We start from the raw sequence: 19271 nt of genomic DNA, 5'->3' as shown, positions 1-19271 counted from the left end.
ATGCATCCTCACATCCCACTTCCTGTAAAGACTTCATCCCATTCTCTCAGTTCCTCCGTCTCCGTCGCATATGTTCAGATGAAGCCAACTTCGACAAGGCAGCCTCCAAAATGTTCACATTCTTCCTCAACCGAGGATTCCCCAGCTCCGTTGTTGACACAGGGCCCTCAATTGGGTCCGACCCATCTCCCGCACTTCTGCCCTCACCCCTTCTCTTCCCTCCTGCAACAGCGATAGGGTTCCCCTTATCCTCACCTACCATCCGACCAGCATCCACATCCAGAAGGTCATCAGACGCCATTTCTGCCACCTCCAGCAAGATGCCACCACCAGACACATATATTCCCCTCCCCTCCCTTGTCCGCCTTCCGCAGGGACCGTTCCCTCCGGGACACCCTGGTCCACACTTACTTCACCCCCAACACCTCCCCACAGCCCTACGGCACCTTCCCCTGTAAGTGCAACACCTGCACATTTACCTCCTCCCTCCCCAGAATCCAAGGGCCCAAACAGGTGAAGCAACACTTCACTTGCACTTCCAAGAATCTAGTCTACTGCATTCGCTGCTCACAATGTGGTCTCCTCTACATTGGGGAAACGAAGTGTAGACTGGGTGACCGCTTCGCAGAACATCTACGTTCTGCTCGCAAAAAAGACCCTGAACTACCTGTTGCCTGCCACTTCAATGCACCACCTTGCTCCCTGGCCAACATCTCTGTCTCCAGCTTGCTACAGTGTTCCAGTGAAGCCCAACAGAAGCTGGAGGAACAACACCTCATTTTCCACTTGGGGACCCTACAGCCCTCCGGACTCAATATTGAGTTCAATAATTTTAGGGCCTAAACTCTCCCTTGTCCCAGCCCCCCACCCCACACACCAGGTCTTGTTACCACATAGCCTGCCACTACACACCCTCTGTTGTTAGTCACTAACAGTCCCCATTAACAACTACTCACCCTCCCAGCCTGATCGTTAGCAACTCCTTTGTCTGTCCAATTGTCTTTCTCTCTCTTTGGGCTCTATCCTATTGTTTACTCCCTACCCCACCCACCTCCCTATTTTCTGCATATAAACTGACGTTTTCCCAGCCACCATCAGTTCTGAGGAAGGGTCACCGGACCCGAAACATTAACTCTGTTTTCTCCTCCACAGATGCTGTCAGACCTGCTGAGCTTTTCCAGCAACATTTTATTTTGTTCAGTGTGTATAGTACCTGTACATTTATTTTTGTATGAAATTGGGGACATCTGGATGGAAATGCATTCCTGCACTAATTTTCTTCCTGGCCTTCTGATCTACAATCATATGATCTATACCATGAAGGACACAACACAGGCAACCATCTCATAAGCAACATTGTACTGCTTGAACATCTAACATCTGGCCTATGAGATAATTGAGTTACACTAGATGTGGTAGATCTTTCCTAAAAGAGGCAATACAGATGTCTCAGCAGCCCCTTAGTTTGTAGTTGAGATTGTTATTGCATCTTCTCACTTTATTTCTTTGCCTAATATCTCTGTAGGTCTCCTCCAGAATGTTTAGAGCGACTAGTTCAAACTTTTATCTTGCTTCTGCTGAGATGAGTGGTTTTAGCTTAGTGTCTAACATCTGGAATTCCAATCTTGCCATAGTGTTGGGCCCTCAGATGACTGTGCCCATCACTTCACTCAGTTATCAAGATCTGAAATGCTGTGCCTAAAAAATATAGTGGTAGGTGTTCCATAGTAATTTTAGAAGGGACTGAGCCAGGATCAGCTACTTAGAGAGTTATATGTAAGAAGTGTGGAAATGTGAATAAGTATAACTGCTATTTCCATGATCCAGCACATAAATTATGGGCCGAATGATCTCTGCCTGCACTGTAAATTTCTGTTTCCATGATTATTGAAGATTGAGGGTAGTGGAGGGGCTGCTGAGTGTCAGTGACTGAGGGTGGGGGTGGGTGCAGGTCAGTTTTATCATTACCGCGGAGTTAGAGCAATTTTTACTCCCTCTAGTTTTATTTTGGCAACCATTCACATAAGGAACCCTCCGAAATCTAACTCAGAACTGAGAATTTTATTTAATAGATTCCATATGCAAAGTGCTTGCTCATTGGAGGCTTAAACTTCCCAGAGCATTAGACTAGGCCTCTTAATGATCAATCCAATGATGTTACCACTACACTGCCATCTCCCCAGCAATGCTCTGTCAGTGATAAGTGCTGTATTATTACATTTCTTGTGACTATCATCATTTTGCCTTTCTTTAAAGGTATTTATAGTGTTTACATAGTGAATTGCATGATTTGGGCACTTGTAAGTAAGAAAAAAATCTAAGAAATGATAAAAACAAATGTTATGGATATGATCATGCTTCTCCATTTTACATATGCTTTTCAAAAATAACTTAGTATAAGTCATGAATTTACAAACTTATTGGATTTTAAAGAAATAACTTTTTGCAAATCCAGTGGGCCTTGAATTTATGAAGTAATAGATTATCTGACAGTTAAGGCATACTGAATATTCATGGCCTTTCAAGTTACATTTCTGATTTCACCCTGCCCGGAGTATTGACTGTAAACTAGAAGCCCTCCAATATGAGAAAAAGAGGGAAAAAAAAGGTAGATCCTCTAGGTCATTTTATGCACCCTCGAACTGAATGTCATGGTGTGTATCTTAGAGCTTGTTCAACCAGGGAATAGGATAAGAAATAAAATGAGCAGTAGCTGCATTTATGATGGTTTCATAAATATTTCGGATTGATTTTACAAAGGATTTTTTTTAAGGTACACACAAAGATGAATAAGATGTTGAAAGAGCAGAACAGATTACAATCTAGAAAGAACTGAAGAGACATTCTTGTGAAGGAAAGCACTTCTGGTGAAATGTTCCAAAATCAGCAGTTATCTCTTAGATTTCCCTATATGGATTGGTAACCTTACCTATTAAACATGGAAGGTGAAATGAATGAAGGAATATAAAAATTATAGCCAGGTTCAGGGCACTATTCCAGATATTCCTATCTTGGTTGTTAACTTATTGAATTTCAGTGAGGCAATGTTAGTGACAGATTAAAATGCTACAGCAGTTTCGAAATTCCTTCTACATTTTGATGTGTCCAACAGCTCATTGTAGACATAATCTCAGCATGAAATTTCTAGATTTAACAAGTTATTAAATTTTACAGTCAAACTTTGACAAAAAAAACGTGAAATATAAGACAGTACAGTGGAATAAGATATCCTGCAATTAATTAAAATTGAATGACTTGGTTTAAGAACTCTTATTAAAAATAGTTACCTAAGAATGTATATAGTTGTATAAAGTGACAAGGATCAAAATAGTCAAATTTGCTGAAGCTTGAAGAATCACTTTTAACTTTCCAAAGCATAAAAATGATATTATTGTTATAAAGAGCTACATCTCTTTAGTTTTGGACCATTGAGTGTGAATTAGAAAAAAATCACTCTATTTAAAAGGGGCCAATGTACAATGAGTTGTTTTCAATTTGGAAAAACAAGTCGTGGCTAAGTGTTGCGCATGAAATGACGTTATCTTTTACCTTGAGTCCGGAAACAATGAGTCCAGACAAATTGGCACTATTAATTAAGGGTTCAGGAGAGCTCAACATTGAAACAAATCTCGAGTTGTTCCAGCTGTAGCTTAACACAGATCCTGTGAGGGAAATGCAAAGAAAAGCAAGGAAACTCCTAGATGCTAGCTGCATTAATATCTCTCTCTTTGTCCCCTTTCTCTGTAATGTTGCTCTCTTCACTTCTGTGTTGAAAGAGCTGGAAAACTATATTCAAAGCCACTAAAGGAAATAATTCTAAAGCAAAGGAAAAGGAAGGCCTCGGGTCCAACTAATCAACAAGCAGATTAAAGACTGATCAAGGCTGCAGAGATAACAATGTATTTCTATTACAGAATTGAAAAGACTGTGAGAACAACTCATTAATTTGTTATCTGGATTGGTGATATAGAACTGTTTCCCTGACTCTGTTTCTTTACTCATAATATTTGTGTTTTATCTGTTTCTCTTTATCTGTTCCTATATATGGGAATTTTGGTGCACTCTTCCAAGTCAGCCATGGTACCATATAAATATGACAGAGAAAAGGCAAAAATAAGGACATTTGATCATAGCAGGCAAAAACATTGATTAAAAATGTGGTAAACTTTAAGTGAGAAATGCATTTCCTTAAATCTCATGCACCTTCTATTCCATACATTGGATTAACAGCCCTTTCTCTGGGTTAACCATTTCAGTTAAGAGCATTTGACTGCCTGTGCAAAAAGTCGCTTTTCAACCAACAAAAATTCAGTTCTTTCAAATGTTTCAATCTTCAATTTGGTTGATAAAAAAGTAGATGAAAGAAACACCTATTTCCATCTAATTTGCCATCTGCCATCCTGGTAGTCATGAGCTAATAATACTAATGATTTTGTAGACAGATAGTGACCAATCTTTGATAATTAGCCTAAACCAGCCTCAAATTGTGGTGAGGAAAATCACCTGTAAAGGCAAGCTTTGAGAAACATTTGTTAATAGTCATTTGTTGCCCTAAATATGCTACACTTACCATATGTCGTCATGAATACTGGAGAGACTAAACACTTGAAATACGAAAATCTTAAAGTTTTAGGACAAAGTGTTTAAGAAAAAATATTGCAAGTGAGGTTATTAGCTGAAATCTTAATTCCATTTACACAGACTATGTTTCCTATTTGATACATTTTACACACACAAATGATGGAAATTAGGAACAGCCACCCAAAGTTCATCAAAGCTCTCATGACCAAGCAATGTTGCTCCTAATCCTCATTAAAGAACTTGTATGCCATGTTGCAGGCTGGCATTGCAACAGAGGATCTCTTGTAACAGAAATTAGCTAAAATGGGTGAGGATTGCTCATGTTACTTGAAGCCATGTTCAGCTTTTATTGCTCACTTGCTCCTAGAGACTGACAGAGTACTCTAAGTTTGAAGAGGACATGCGAGTCATATCAGGAGACTTTCTGGGCACTTTGTCAAGATTCTACCAAAGCCCTATTGCCATTTATTAGACAAATTTTCTGCTGATGTCACCGAAAGAGATTGAGTGCTGTGCTATTATACTTCATTAAGGATTATATTAGAGTCACTGGAGTTGGTCATGGTCATAAGGATCTTCCTAGGTTCCCATCTAGTCTGGAAGAGAATTAGGAAAGGGAAACGGGTACATGCACAACAGCATCAGCTGCTGGAAGAGAGACATTGAGTCATCAAATTGTGGAGCATACATTGTGAAACATCAACTATTAACACTGACTGCGCCCAAGGGTAAACCTTAGTAGCTATAAGACCTAAGCAGAAAAATACTAAAACTGGGAGAACCAACAGATTCCAGTAGACAGCCCATACTTACAATGCATGTTTTCTGCAATTTGATTTTAAAAAAAACACTTTTGAGTGATGCCTTCCATTACTAGACTTTGGAGCTCTGTTGTCACATGCTTTATCTTCCAGGAGGATGTTCCATCAAGAATGTTGGCATCTGCACTCAGTCCTTTCAGTCACTTCCCTACGCAGAGGACCAAGCAAAGACACCAATTCCAGCTGTACACAGTTACCACATCCATCCTTTATCTAGAGCAGGTTCAAACAATAAAAACAAATCATAACCACTAATACTTATAAATCCTTTGTTCTGGAAGGTGTTGAGTTTCTTGTGTGACATTGCAGCTGCGCCCATAGGCTTTGTGCATGGTGAAGAGACTATGAGGAGTCAGTAGGTGAATCACTCACTTCAGAATTCCTAGTAAGATACAATGAAGTGAAAAGCATATAGCTGGAAGCCTTTAAGACTTCAGAGTTCACTCAGTACATTTTCATATACCTGTAAGCAGCAAAATGAAAATACACACAATGTAAAATAAACCAGTTGTTGCCTGAACTTGGCAGTATTTTATCTGAGAGCAGGTGAGCATCACTTTAGGTGACAGTGGCAGTAGTTTCCTCTGACTTATACAACCTCTACTTCGTAGGCAGATTGAGTAACCAGTGATGGCAACAAAGATGAAAGTGGCGTCAAACTGACTTGCTCCAGTTTAAATGCATGTTGATAAAATGATTGCTCAAAGCCCTTTTAACTTCTGAAGATAAATCAATTACACAGTTCATTTGAGCTTTATTGAGCTATTGTCCTTTCAGAATTACATTTATCTGAGATGCAAATCTTTAAAGGCTTAGAAAGGTAGACTTAGGTTGAGTTGTATGAAACATTAAGAACAAGGAGACATGTTAATTTATACAGTTTTGTTCTGAAGGAGAGTGATATTGAACACAAACGTTAACACGATTTCTCTCTCTAAAGATACTGTCAGCCTTTTGAGTTTTTCAAGTACTTTGTTTTTTATTTAGGTTCATAAAAATGTTTAACAATATAAATAAACAGTATAGAATACAAATGGAAAAGATTAATCTTCGCAGTAAAGATTATGAGAATAAAAACTGGATTTTGTTATTATTGAGTGCAGAAGGTGGGTGCAGATGGCACATGATGAATGGTCTCCATCTGTATCAGATGATTTTAAGATTCTATAATGATGGAAAATTCAGAGAATGAAGATAACTGTTACCTGTCAGATAAACTTTGAAAGATAAAAAAAAAACTTGCAAAACTTTAGATGCAAAACTTGCTAGACTTTAGATGTTTAGGTCATTTGAGTCTTCACTTGAGCAGTAAAATGTACAGCATCTACACAAGACATATACATTGTTTATGTATGATCTGTTAGTTTAGACAATGTTCAGTAAATTTATAACTTGCTTTATTTCTTTTCTTTGCATTAGATTACCCTATTTGCACACAAATGGAGTGCTCAAATGGAGCCTGTTACAACTCTAGCCAACACTGTGATGGAAAGTTGAACTGCAGGGATGGAACAGATGAAAGCAATTGCAGTATGTTCTCCTTTTCTGATGTTTAGATCCTAACTGCCTGACCATACCAAATCATCTATTAAAGTCATTGACATACAGACATAATGAAACACAGGCCATGTCTGAAACAACTTATTATGCCCTCTACAGTTCAGAAAAATGAATAAATTGAATAGCGAAATGGACCTCATCAAAAAAAGTTCTTATCTCCTCAATGAAATTGCTCGAATAGGGTGGATCAATGAAAATGAGAATTGGACGGTTTTTATAACAAGTGGCTGATTCTTTTTATCAGCTTTTTGCACGGGTATTTGCTACACAATATGTGGAAAGCAGGAAAGCTATACATCCTTTCTATAATAATGGTAACTTGTATTACGCTACTTTGTCATGAATCTGCAAATATAGGGGGTTCTGCTTAACATGTGTTCTGGCAACGCAAATTGGCTTTAACGTGACTGGCGAATAGGTGAACATTATTTCTACAACATGAACTTGGGTTGGCTATAACGCGATTCCATCAAGTAGGCATTTCGCTGTCAAGAGCCCTTTGCTAATGATACCTACAGTGTACTCGTACAATGCTGTGATACTGAGAGTCCCAGAGAAATTCTCCCTGTCAGCCTTCATTAAAACTGAAAAGTAAGAATCCAGCAGGTCTGTTATCAGGAAAAGTAGTGTGTAGGGGAGAGTGAAAAACAGTATATCTAACTTATCTTGGAAGGAAACACTGTGAGGCACAGGATCTGGGTACATCAGGAGGCTCCAGCAGCCTATTAAAGTAATTAGTCAGATCATGGTTGACTTATGTTTCAACTTGATTTTCCCACTTTTGCTCCATTTGCCCCGATACCCTTGTGTTGTGGTGTTAACATTTCTGAAGGAGTCTAAATTACCATGGCAACATACACATGTATATGTCATAGTCTGGAACTGTGGATAGTGGTGGTAGAGTCTCCAATGTTCTTTCAGTCACATGGCTGACCAGGAATCTGTCCCAATCTTACGATCTGCTACTGGCAGTGTTGAAAGAATTTGCTGATTGATACTCAATCTTTTTAATCACATTGTGAATGCACCTTCCCTGGCAGTTCTGAGACAGGACTTGAACCTAGATCTTCTTGCTTACAAAGGCTTACACCTTTCACAACCTCAGGATGTTACAAAGAGCTTGACAGCCACTGGAAGTATTTTTGAAGTGCAGTCATTGTAGAAAATACAGCAGCCAATTTTCACACAACACTCTCCCACAAGCAACAATGTGATAATGACCAGACAATTTGTCATTGTGTTCCTGACTAAGGGATAAGTATTGACCAGGACACCTGGGTAATTGTCCTGCACTTTTTGGAAATAGTGAGGTTAGTTGTGTCAATCCGAGAAGGAGCTGCAAAGCCGCTGTCACAGTTGGACCAACCTGTCTGAACAGCTGTTGACAGTAGTGCTATCCTTTGTTACACTTTTTTGAGAGGTCTGCCCCTAGCCCTGCTTTTCCCATAGGCCCAGTTATTTATATAGCATGATTTTCTATAACATGATGTTGTGCTGGAATGCAACTATTGCGTTATAACAGAACCCCCTGTAGTCTGTATTAGGGCTTATCATACACATGAATATTGCCCCTAATCTCACAAGCACATTCTGTTTACTTAGCACTTCATATTTCTTCATTATCTCAAACAGCATTCTCCCATCATGCAGTATAAATATCTGTTTGCCCCTTTCATTGGTATTTATGAACTAGCCTGATGAGTGTAAGATGAAAAGCTTCAACAAGATGTCTTTTTTCAGAAATGCTCAAATTCTGCATGACCGAACAACAATAAAAAATGATATTGACACTTTGTTTCAAAAAAGTGATTGGATTCCTAACTTTCTGCAACAACTGCAGTTTTAATACACTTAATTCATCCAATTTTATTGGGAATTTTAGCTGTTTCATCATGATGAACATTTGAATTATGCTATCAAATGCGGAATGAGGATATTCACTGGCTTATTTCCTGAAGCTTGATGATTACGCCTTCATTCTTGACTGAACTCCCAATGTTTTGTATTTTAGTGAAATAAAATTCACGTTAGAGTAAATTCTTGACAAAACTTTCTATTTCTAGTTTTCTCTTCTCCCTTCCTAAAATTGATGCTCCACCAAAATTGTCATTCTACACCAGTGACAGACACATTAGACGGTAAGTCTTATTGTAGTTTCCCCTCAACTCTCAGTCTCACATTACATACTTTTAAAACAGAGTCTACCGGACAGTGTTTAGAGATGTGAATTCAGATATTATTTTCATTCACGTCATGCTTCACAGGGGTCATTCTGTCCCCCTAGGCCAGAAAATCCAGCATAGTCTGGGGCCTGATTTTATCAAATACTTCAAGATCTTACTGGCAATTCACCTGCCATTAAGCTGTAGGTTGTAGAACTTTAAATCTTAAAAAATTACTGAAGAATTCTGAAAAGTGTATGAATCTCTATTTATTTTCCTCATTTCTTACTCCAAAACTTTCCCTCATCTCTTTACCTTTTGCAGCTCAGAGATGTAACAGTGGTCAGTTTCAATGTGCCAATGCAGAATGCATCCCAGAGATATTTGTATGTGACCACGATGATGACTGTGGAGATAGAAGTGATGAGCAAAAATGTGGTATTGTATTACTTTTATTTTATTCTGTGTTTTATTGTAACCTACTTTGAAAGTAATGTCAATGTGCTCAGCGTAAACTTTTTCTGTATTTTAAAAAAATATTATAGGCTACTTGGATGCTCTACAATTATGGTACTTGGGTAATCTAAGATTTAACTTAATTTATAATTTAATTTGCTCCATTCTGAAAATGCATCTACAAACTCACTAATATTGAAATGTTGTGGCAAGCATTTTTGTGAGATTGAAACCTGATCAGTATGATGTTTCATACTTTTTATCAATATAATAACATTTGAAAAGACTCATTTTCAGCATAGGAACAACATTTTTTCATATGAATTTTGAATTTATTGAGATAAATCAATTTGTATTCAAAAATGAATGCTGGAACATTGGCTATCATGTCAAGTGTAGAAAGATTAAAATACAAACACTTATTTTCTCTCTTCCCAATGTTGAGACTTAGAACAGCATCTGCTGCTTCATCAGCCTGTGTCAGGACATCCTGTGCTATCGAAGTGGTAGAATAATGGGTATGGCGTTGGAATAACATTATAATGCTGCAGAGGCCTGGACGACTTCTGTGAAGAATTCAGTTCAAATTTCAACATGGAAGCTGACAGAATTAAAGTCCAATTAATAAAATAAATCTGGGAAATTAGAATTAGAAGTGGTGAATTGAAATGGCAATTTAAACAAAATCTTTTTCACTACCGTCCTTCAGAATACTTACCCAGCCTGGCCTCTAGATCCACAGCATTGTGGATGACTTGGAACTGTCCTTTGAAATGGCCTAGCAAACAACTCAGTTGTATAAAAGCACAACAGAAAATTGTATATGAGTAAGACAGGACAGGCCACCTGGCATCAATCCATAAACTAGACACAACAAGGTAACTGCCTAATCAACCCAGCAAAGTTCTCTACAATGAGATCTGGGGACTTGTGTCGAGGTGGTGAGAGCTGATCTAGACTTATTAAGCAGCAGTCTGATGTAGTCATATTCACAGGCTGTAAGGTATAATTCAATGTCCAATGCTCCATTGTAATCATGGGAGGTGGGAGTACAGTGTTATATGCTCGGGATTGAGTGGTTCTGTGAATCCTCAGTATTGACTCTGGATCCATTGATTTCTCATGGTAACAGGTTGAGCTTTGGAAGACACTTTCAAGTAGATAGGCCCAATAGATGATCAATCGTAACCTACCGCTGATGTCCCCAGAGACAGATTCCAGTCTTCAGCTCCTTTGATTCACGCCCTGTGATGTAGAGAAGTAACTGAGCCCACTAGGTATAGCAAAAATTATTGGGTTCAGAACAAAGGACAGTTCTGATTCAACCTTTTACTGTAGATCAGAAGTTGCGGACCAGAGCAGGTAACAATGCTAGAATTTCTTCTCTGAGGGGCTTTAATGATGGAGATAGGCTTCTTACAACAACCAATAGTAATGTTATGATCATCATTACTGATAATAGTTCTATGTTATAGATTTACAAAAAAAATGAACAAATTGAGCCCATGTCCCCAGAGTATTAATAGACTGGTGATATGATCATTGTATCACCATCTGCCCAGCAATGAAGAAAATTGCCTTCAACAACAAAAACAAAGTTGCTGGAAAAGCTCAGCAGGTCTGGCAGCATCTGTGAGGGAAAAAACAGAGTTAACGTTTCGGGTCCAGTTCTGAGAAAGTGTCACCGGATCCGAAACGTTAACTCTGTTTTCTCCTTCACAGATGCTGCCAGACCTGCTGAGCTTTTCCAGCAACTTTGTTTTTGTTCCTGATTTACAGCATCTGCAGTTCTCTTGATTTTTATTAAGAAAATTGCCTTAGTATGCCTGGTCCACAAGAAGCAAGAGAGGTCTTATCTGGTCAATTACCGTTCCATCATTCTACTCTCAACAGTGCCAGAAAGCCATGTCAACAAGACTATCAAAGAATCAAATAATTCTTGCTCATCAATAATCTGCTGACTGTAGCTCAGTTTGGCTTCTGCCGGGGTGAGTCAGCTTCAAACCTCATTACAAAAATGGACAAAAGAGCTGAATTCCAGAAGTGAGATGAGAGTGACATTAAGGCAGCATAGGATCCAATATGGTATCAAGAAGCTCATTTAAAACAAAAGTAAATGAGATTTAGAGGAAAAATTCTCTAATGATTGGAATCATTCCTAGCACAAATAAATCTAGTTGTTGCTATTAGAGAGCAATCATCTTAACCTCAGGACCTTGTTGCACCACTTCTTTCGATGGTTTTCTAGGCCCGACCATCTTCACCTGCAGCATCAATTACCTTATTTCCATCATAAGGTCAGAACTAGGTACATTTCCTGATGTTTGCACAGTGGTCAGGACCATTCACAATCCCTGAGATATTGAAGCAGTCCATGTCCACATACAGTAGGCCGTAAATAAAGTTCAGGTTTGGGCTAACAAGTGCTAAGTTCCACATTTGCTACACATGTTGAATCATCAACAGGAGAGAGATGTTCTGGGAGTGTTATTCAAGTCCTCACGCATCAAAGCCATTCCACTGTCCAGAAGGCACATGTCAGGAGTGTAATGGAATAATCTCCACATGCTTGAATGGGTGCAGCTCCAACAATTTTCAAAAGGCTTAACTCCAACCTGGACAAAGGACCTGCTTGATTGGTCCCCATCCATCACGTTCACATTAATTTCTTTTACCACCAAAGCACAAATGCAGCAGCGTGTATCATCTACAGAGAAAGGCAATCAAAACTGTGCACAGTACATGAGGTGTAGTCTCACCTTATTCTCTCTGTTCAACTGTAAGCAAGACTTCCCTATTTTGTTAATAAATAATAACAGGTCCGATCAGATCTCCTGCATCGGTGGTCGTTTGTTTTTATTACCTACTTGTACTCTCCACCTGTCTTGTAATAATGGCCAACATTCCATCTACTTTCCTAATTACTTGCTGTAGCTGCTTGTTTACTTACTGTGATTCACTTTCAAGGACACTCAAACTGCCTTGTACTACAATGGTCATATAGTCTCTTTCTATTTAAATAATATTCTGGTTTTCAATTCTTCCTTCCAAAGTGGACAACCCAACATGTTCCTACAAAATTTACTCCATCTTTGAAATCTTTCTTCATTCACTTATCCTATCTAAGTTCCTGGTGTGTCCCCCTCACAATTTGCTTTTATTTCTGTTATTCTGTCTGGGCAGCCCACTTAATCAGCACCTTATCCATCACCTTAAACATTCACTCCCTCTGTGTTCCATCTGCAAAGTACACTGCAGCAACCCATTGACAGTAACTTTCAAACTCAAGGTCTGTACTATCGAGAAGGACAATGTTAACAGGTGCAAGTGAACAAGTTTTCTTCTAAGTCACACACCTTCCGGACTTGGAAATATATTGCCATTCTCTCATCATTGCTAGATCAAAACCTTTAAATTCCTTACCTAATGGCATTGTGCTGTACTGCACTACTTGGTGGCAGCTTACCACCAACTTCTGAAGGGAAATTAATGATAGACAACAAGGTGAAGCAAATGCGATGTTGATCTTTATTACATGAGGGATGGAGAATATAAGTGGTAAATAAGAGCAAAATACTACAGATGCAGGAGATTTGATTAGACCTGTTGTTATTATTTATTATAAAAACAGGGAAGTCTTACCACATCTGTTCCTGGGGACTTTCGCTTTTCCAACAATGCCCATATCTCACCAATGAATAACAAAATTGCCAATTTCTGTCAATTGGGATAGTTTTACTCTGTTGGTCCATGCATAATAAAATCTTATTTAAATTCCTTTCTGAAAAGGCTGAATATTTCAAAATGTATTTAAAATTAATGGCAAGCCTGTAAAAAATGCACTTAATTCAGGTTGTTTCACTTTGTGGGATTGAGTCTACTGCTTGCACAGTCTCTGGCCAGGGAAAAATATGTGACCAACATTTGATTCTACATAACCGGTTATAAGGAATATATGGGAGTAAACTGAATTGACAGTATCTTTGCTATCCTTTCATCTCCTTCTGCCATTGAGAATGTTTGAGAAAGTAGCTGACAGATGCAGTGATTGACATTTCGATGTATGGCAGCTTCTTTTGAGTATACATTGATTCAGAGTAATTTTCTATGTAAAACATACATTTGTAGTTAAATTGAATAACAGACCCTGAATCAAGACAAATATTTACAGGTGGAAACATACTGTGTTTAGTACTTTCTATTTCCTTTTCTATAGGCAAATGTCAAAAATTGGAGTAATATTTGTCAAGTTCTGTTTTGACCTAAAAATACATACTAACACTCTGAGGGGTCAGTATTTTAACATTTAAGATATTATTACTTTTAATGTTAATGGGGTGATACTTTCCTGTGTTTTACAGTTTATCCAGCCTGCTCAGGAAATTATTTTACCTGCCCCAGTGGCCATTGCATTCACCAGAATTGGCTCTGTGATGGAGATGATGACTGTGGAGATAATGCTGATGAAAAAGGATGTGGTAAGAACGTGGGCAGTCAATGAGTATATAAAAATTAAAGTAAATGATTGAGTGGGATTGGTAAACAGTTGAATGAGAATTTAGAAGTTACCAATTGTGGATACTACCTTGAATTATAAATGGAGCGTTTTGATAATGTTAACACAATGGACTTCATTCAGTATTTGACTGATTACATCATTATTGCTGTCATTGGAGTCCATAGAAAGTATTTGTAGAGAAGATGGGTCTGAGGAATAAACTTCCAAAAAATGTCACCAGACCTGGAACCTGGCAGATTTCACATTCCTGGAATTGACCTACAGGGTTTTCAGGTAGGGTGTGAGCCTCCATGTGACTCTTGGGAAAGTAAGTGAAACACGAAACTTCTGAATTTAAACTTTCATTCTGGCTTTAATGACAGCGTTGGGTTTCCCTGATACCATTGAATTGCCTCAGGTTCAATGAGATTGATGCAGAACAAGGAGTGCTTTTTTCAGTGAAATGGATAGGATGGGAAGCCTCACTGAAGCTATAACTGAAAGGTTGCTGCTTATAACACTTCTAAAAGTGAACTCTTGCAGCTTGATACATGATTTCCAACTTCTTGGTAGTCAGTTCAACTGTCTTACACTTCATACACCTTAAGCTGCATTTCTGTGTTGCCACCCTTCTTCCTCTTTGGCATGAGACCAACTTGTGCAGTTTTAATTTGCACCTCTGATAAAGTATAAGAGAAGTAGCAACACATGGAGAACCTGGACCAGTAGTTGTCTTTTCCTCAGAAGTACAACCCTAAGGGACTGAGTCATTGATGTAATGATTCCTCCTGATTCTATGAACAGAATCTTAACAAAACAGATCCATAAACAACAGAATAGAACTGCAGGTACTGGTGGTGCCCAAAACTCTGTTTATTATTAAAGTGTGATTGGCCAGGGCTGTTTAACTCTGACAGCATGAGCATCTTACTCCCAAATTTCCTCGTCAATCAGAGGTTTGGCAGGAAGACACACTGAATCCGTCAAATGAATCCACAGATTCAAAGAGCTTGAAGGAACTAAGCCCTCTAACACAGCATAGATGAGTAGATTAGCTGTCTTAATACAAATGAGAGTCAGTGCCTCAGGAAGTTCAGGATTGCAGAGCAGGTCATTGCTCACTGCTATAGCCTTCTCACTGAGTAGGAGCTCATAATTGCCAATAGCCACTGAGGTGGCTGTTACAAGGTATTTTCCATGACTCCTCCTTGTTCTCTGCCTCATCCTTGAGATCTATATTCTCCTCTGCAACTGTAGAAAGCAGAGAGTTATGAATGCAAGAAATGGATTGAGTGGAATGGATGGTGACTTTGAGGCAGCATACAAAATGAGTGAGAGGAATGAGTGTAGTTTCAAGATATGTTGTTTTGAGGAATTCTGTTGCAAAGAAATAATGGCCAAGTCAGAATGTGGGGCTTGGCACCTGAAAGTGTTACTCAATTCACCCAACTTCCTGAGGTCTTTGTAAATATTGTAGCACATCTCCAGGTTTAAGGGCCAAAAACCCTACTGTTAACTTCCACTATCAACTACTTCACTAGATCAAGTGACTCATTTTTTCGTCTGCACTTTGTCAAATATCACCTCAATGAGGGTCCTCAGATCACACAGCATGGCCTCCAGATAGAGGTGTGACAAATGAGACAACCTTCCCATGTTTTCTTCCCATTCCTGTGGTTGCTGAAGTTCTTGAATCAATGTACCTCTATCCAGGAAACCTTCATTTGACGGATTCAGTGTGTCTTCCTGCCAAACCTCTGATTGACGAGGAAATTTGGGAGTAAGATGCTCATGCTGTCACAGAGTTAATCAGCCCTGGCCAATCACACTTTAATAATAAACAGAGTTTTGGGCACCACCAGTACCTGCAGTTCTATTCTGTTGTGTATGGATCTGTTTTGTTAAGATTCTGTTCATAGAATCAGGAGGAATCATTACATCAATGACTCAGTCCCTTAGGGTTGTACTTCTGAAAATTCAACCACAAATACACTGGAAACACTCAGCAATCATGCAGCATCTGTGGAGCAGGACACAGATTAACATTGGGCAGAGTCCTGGCAAAGAAGTCCTGGAAAGGTGTGAAGGTGGGGGAATAGTGATGCCAGGATAATAACAAGAAGCTGCATCAGGATGGCTCTCTGCATTTTGGCTGCCTGGAATATTTCCTAACAGCAGGCAGAGACAAAGACTGACCTCTGCAACATGGAGATGGGAAATCATTTAGACCTTACTGAGGGACAGTAAGAGCGGGTTGCCAGCACTTTCCCAGCAGCTGATCAGCCTCTGCCATGTGGACAGGCTGTCATTGTACTGGAGGCAACCACTCTGGAGCAGTCTAACAGGCAGTAAGAACCAGAGGCTCCATTCGCTATGTTTTATCGAGAGATGTTCCCGAAATATGAGGGGCTGGCCTGCTTGATACATTTCGTTATTATTTAGTTTCACCCTTACCTGACTCCTACTTGTCTCCCAAGACTCATCTCTCCTGGTGAGCACAACTGTGGCTTCAGAGTTATCAGCTCTCTGGCAGAGAATATGGTAAGCAGTGGAGTGGGTATACATGCTTCGCTAAAACTGGGGAGCCAAGAATGGATGCTGTGTTCCCCTTCTAGGGGTCATCTTGTTGCCGGAGTAGACCTCTCACAGGTGGTCAGTTCACTCCCTTCTGGTGCTTTCTGGGCTCCTCTAAACCTCCAACCCTGATTCCTTGACCCCAGGTTAATCCTCTTCTCACCAGGATCAGTCAGGCACCCTGGTGAAATGAAGTTAACCTGTACCAATTGACCACTGAGTTCCAAATGGGATAAGGGAATTCCTGACTTGAGGATTCCTTGACTTCAGCCATAGTTTCCACATATTCTGAGATGAGCAAAATGCCATGATAAACTGTAATCCTGAAAATCTGCAATTTCAAAAAATTGTGCTGGTAAGTTATGAAGCAAATTAATTGAATACCATATCTATACTGGCACAGTGAATATATTCATATTGTAGTGATTGCACAAGATCAGCCAGATAGACCTCAGAGAATATGAGTTCCCTGACTGGGGCTGTTAATCTGGTCCAATCAGGGTGTCCTGGTTGACCACGCTGAGAGCTGGATCAGTGTCAAGGACTCTCCGTGTGTAAATAAGGGGTGACTTGGTGATGGGATAACGGCCTCAGTGGAGTTATTTCACATGTATCCCCAGCTTTTTTCTTTGGAGACATGTTATTTCTGGTGCATTTGAGTTTGTTTTTCAGGCTCAGCCTGATTTACATAGTGTATTTTTAGATGGTTCAAAAGTTTGCTTAAACCAAGACATGTTTCGTGTTGGGGCCCTGCAGATTTCACAAATATATTTCTACTTACATTTTCTGACCAGAAAGGAGGCAACAGGAAGACTGCTTACCAGGTGAATGGACTTGTCCAAACTCCCGGGACTGTATCCCTGTAAACAAATTGTGTGATCAGATCAACGATTGTTCCTTTGGTGAAGATGAAACAAACACCACAACAGGAAACAATTGCAGTGAGTAATCTGAAGATATGGGGAAAATATTCATCCTTACCATCTGGGCATTAGTCCGATTATAGACTTTAAGATCATAATCATAGTTCAGAAGTTCATAATCAGAAGATCATAAGAAGTAGGATCAGGAGTAGGCCATTCACTCAGTACTTTGAGCCTGCTCCACCAGTCAATAAGATCAGGGCTGATCTGATTACAGCCTTCTCTTCCCCTTTCTGCCCATCTCAAATTCAATTGCTTTTCTAGCCTTTAGATGATTTTTCTTGCCAAATTGTTTGCAAATCTCCATGGCCACAAGCCTGGATGATGATTTGATTTGGCAGTATTTTACAGCCATTTCTCAGAATTCAGTTCTGCCCCAGATAATATTTTGTGTAGAACAGTGTTTCTCAACCAGCAGTGAGTGTGCCAGTGGTGAGACACAAGTGCCAACTAAATGCAGTGGCCGATTTCTCATTAATAACTCAATCATTAGCTTGTCCTGTGTTTTACAATTTAGCAATTAAAAATTATCTCAGCAGAATCAATGCAATTTTTAATGTATTTAAATATTTCCATGAATGACATACAATACTGAAACATGTGTAAATATAAAAATACACTCTTTGGAAAAAGTGAGGTTTTGTTTTTCTCATGGAGGGAACTGGAGTTTTTGATGAAATAGCATATAAGATGCAAAAGGTTGAGAACTGCTGGCATAGACAAATTTTAAGTTAAATTAACTGCAGTGCTGTCGATTAGGGAAGGACAAAACCCATGGAGCTTCTATTCCTAATGCTTATACAGTAACTTATCCTGGAATGCCATTCAAAATATCATTGGATTAGATTTTGCTGTCTTCCACTTGTATATAGCTTGTCAATAGTGATTGGGCGAGGCTTTATCAGGTAACTGCTGCTTATAGAACTATATTCTAGTAAGTATCTTCAAAAACAAAGGGGAGGGACAGAAATTGGAGACTCAATGATTTTAATTTAGATTGCCTTATGTCTGAAAAAAAGTTCTGCTAAAAGTATTCTGCCTATCATTTTAATATTAAATCAGAGTATTACAGAATAAATCCATTGTTCAAGTCTGGCTCTCACTTTCGCAGATTTTGTGCATGCTGTTATCTTCTAGATAGTAATCCTCAGTTCTTTAGAAATCCAGTAGAGGTTTGTACAAAGTAGTATTCCACTCTCTGCCAGTACATTATAAAAATGAATCACTCACGTTTTAATGTCCATGTAGCTAACTACTAAAAGCTCTATGAATTTCCTGGGACTAATGGAAAGAACTGAGGTCAAGATTTCAGGCTATAAGACTATTACTGTAATGAACAAAATATAATTAACATAAGCTAAAGACCACATATATTTAGGCAATTAATACATCAAACTAAACAAAATGGCTTGTTTTGCATTAACCAGCTAACATTAAAATAAAGAGATAACAAGCTGTAGAGCTGGATGAACACAGCAGACCAAGCAGCATCAGAGGAGCAGGAAAGCTGACGTTTCGGGTCTGGACCCTTCTTCAGAAATGGGGGAGGGGAAGGGGATTCTGAAATAAAGAGAGAGAGAGGGGGAGGTGGATAGAAGATGGATAAAGGAGAAGATAGGCAGAGAGGAGACAGACAGGTCAAAGAGGCGGGGATGGAGCCAGTAAAGGTGAGTGTAGGTGGGGAGTTAGGGTGGGG

At 39.2% G+C, this 19271-nt stretch overlaps 1 protein-coding gene across 1 annotated transcript in view; it reads left to right on the top strand.

Annotated features, from left to right (window-relative positions):
- lrp2a (low density lipoprotein receptor-related protein 2a) overlaps positions 1 to 19271 on the top strand; it is a 286554-nt gene that overhangs the window by 69253 nt on the left and 198030 nt on the right. Inside the window, exons 5-8 of the mRNA XM_048599223.1 lie at positions 6822 to 6932; positions 9449 to 9562; positions 13942 to 14058; positions 17447 to 17597. Coding sequence (XP_048455180.1) covers positions 6822 to 6932; positions 9449 to 9562; positions 13942 to 14058; positions 17447 to 17597 — 493 coding nt within the window. The remainder of the gene's footprint in view (positions 1 to 6821; positions 6933 to 9448; positions 9563 to 13941; positions 14059 to 17446; positions 17598 to 19271) is intronic.

This window comes from Rhincodon typus, chromosome 7, assembly GCF_021869965.1.
Source record: "Rhincodon typus isolate 14 chromosome 7, sRhiTyp1.1, whole genome shotgun sequence".
NCBI classification, from domain to species: domain Eukaryota; kingdom Metazoa; phylum Chordata; class Chondrichthyes; order Orectolobiformes; family Rhincodontidae; genus Rhincodon; species Rhincodon typus.
The sequence above is the reverse complement of the archived record's forward strand: the minus strand, read 5'-3'. Positions and strand labels throughout refer to the sequence as shown.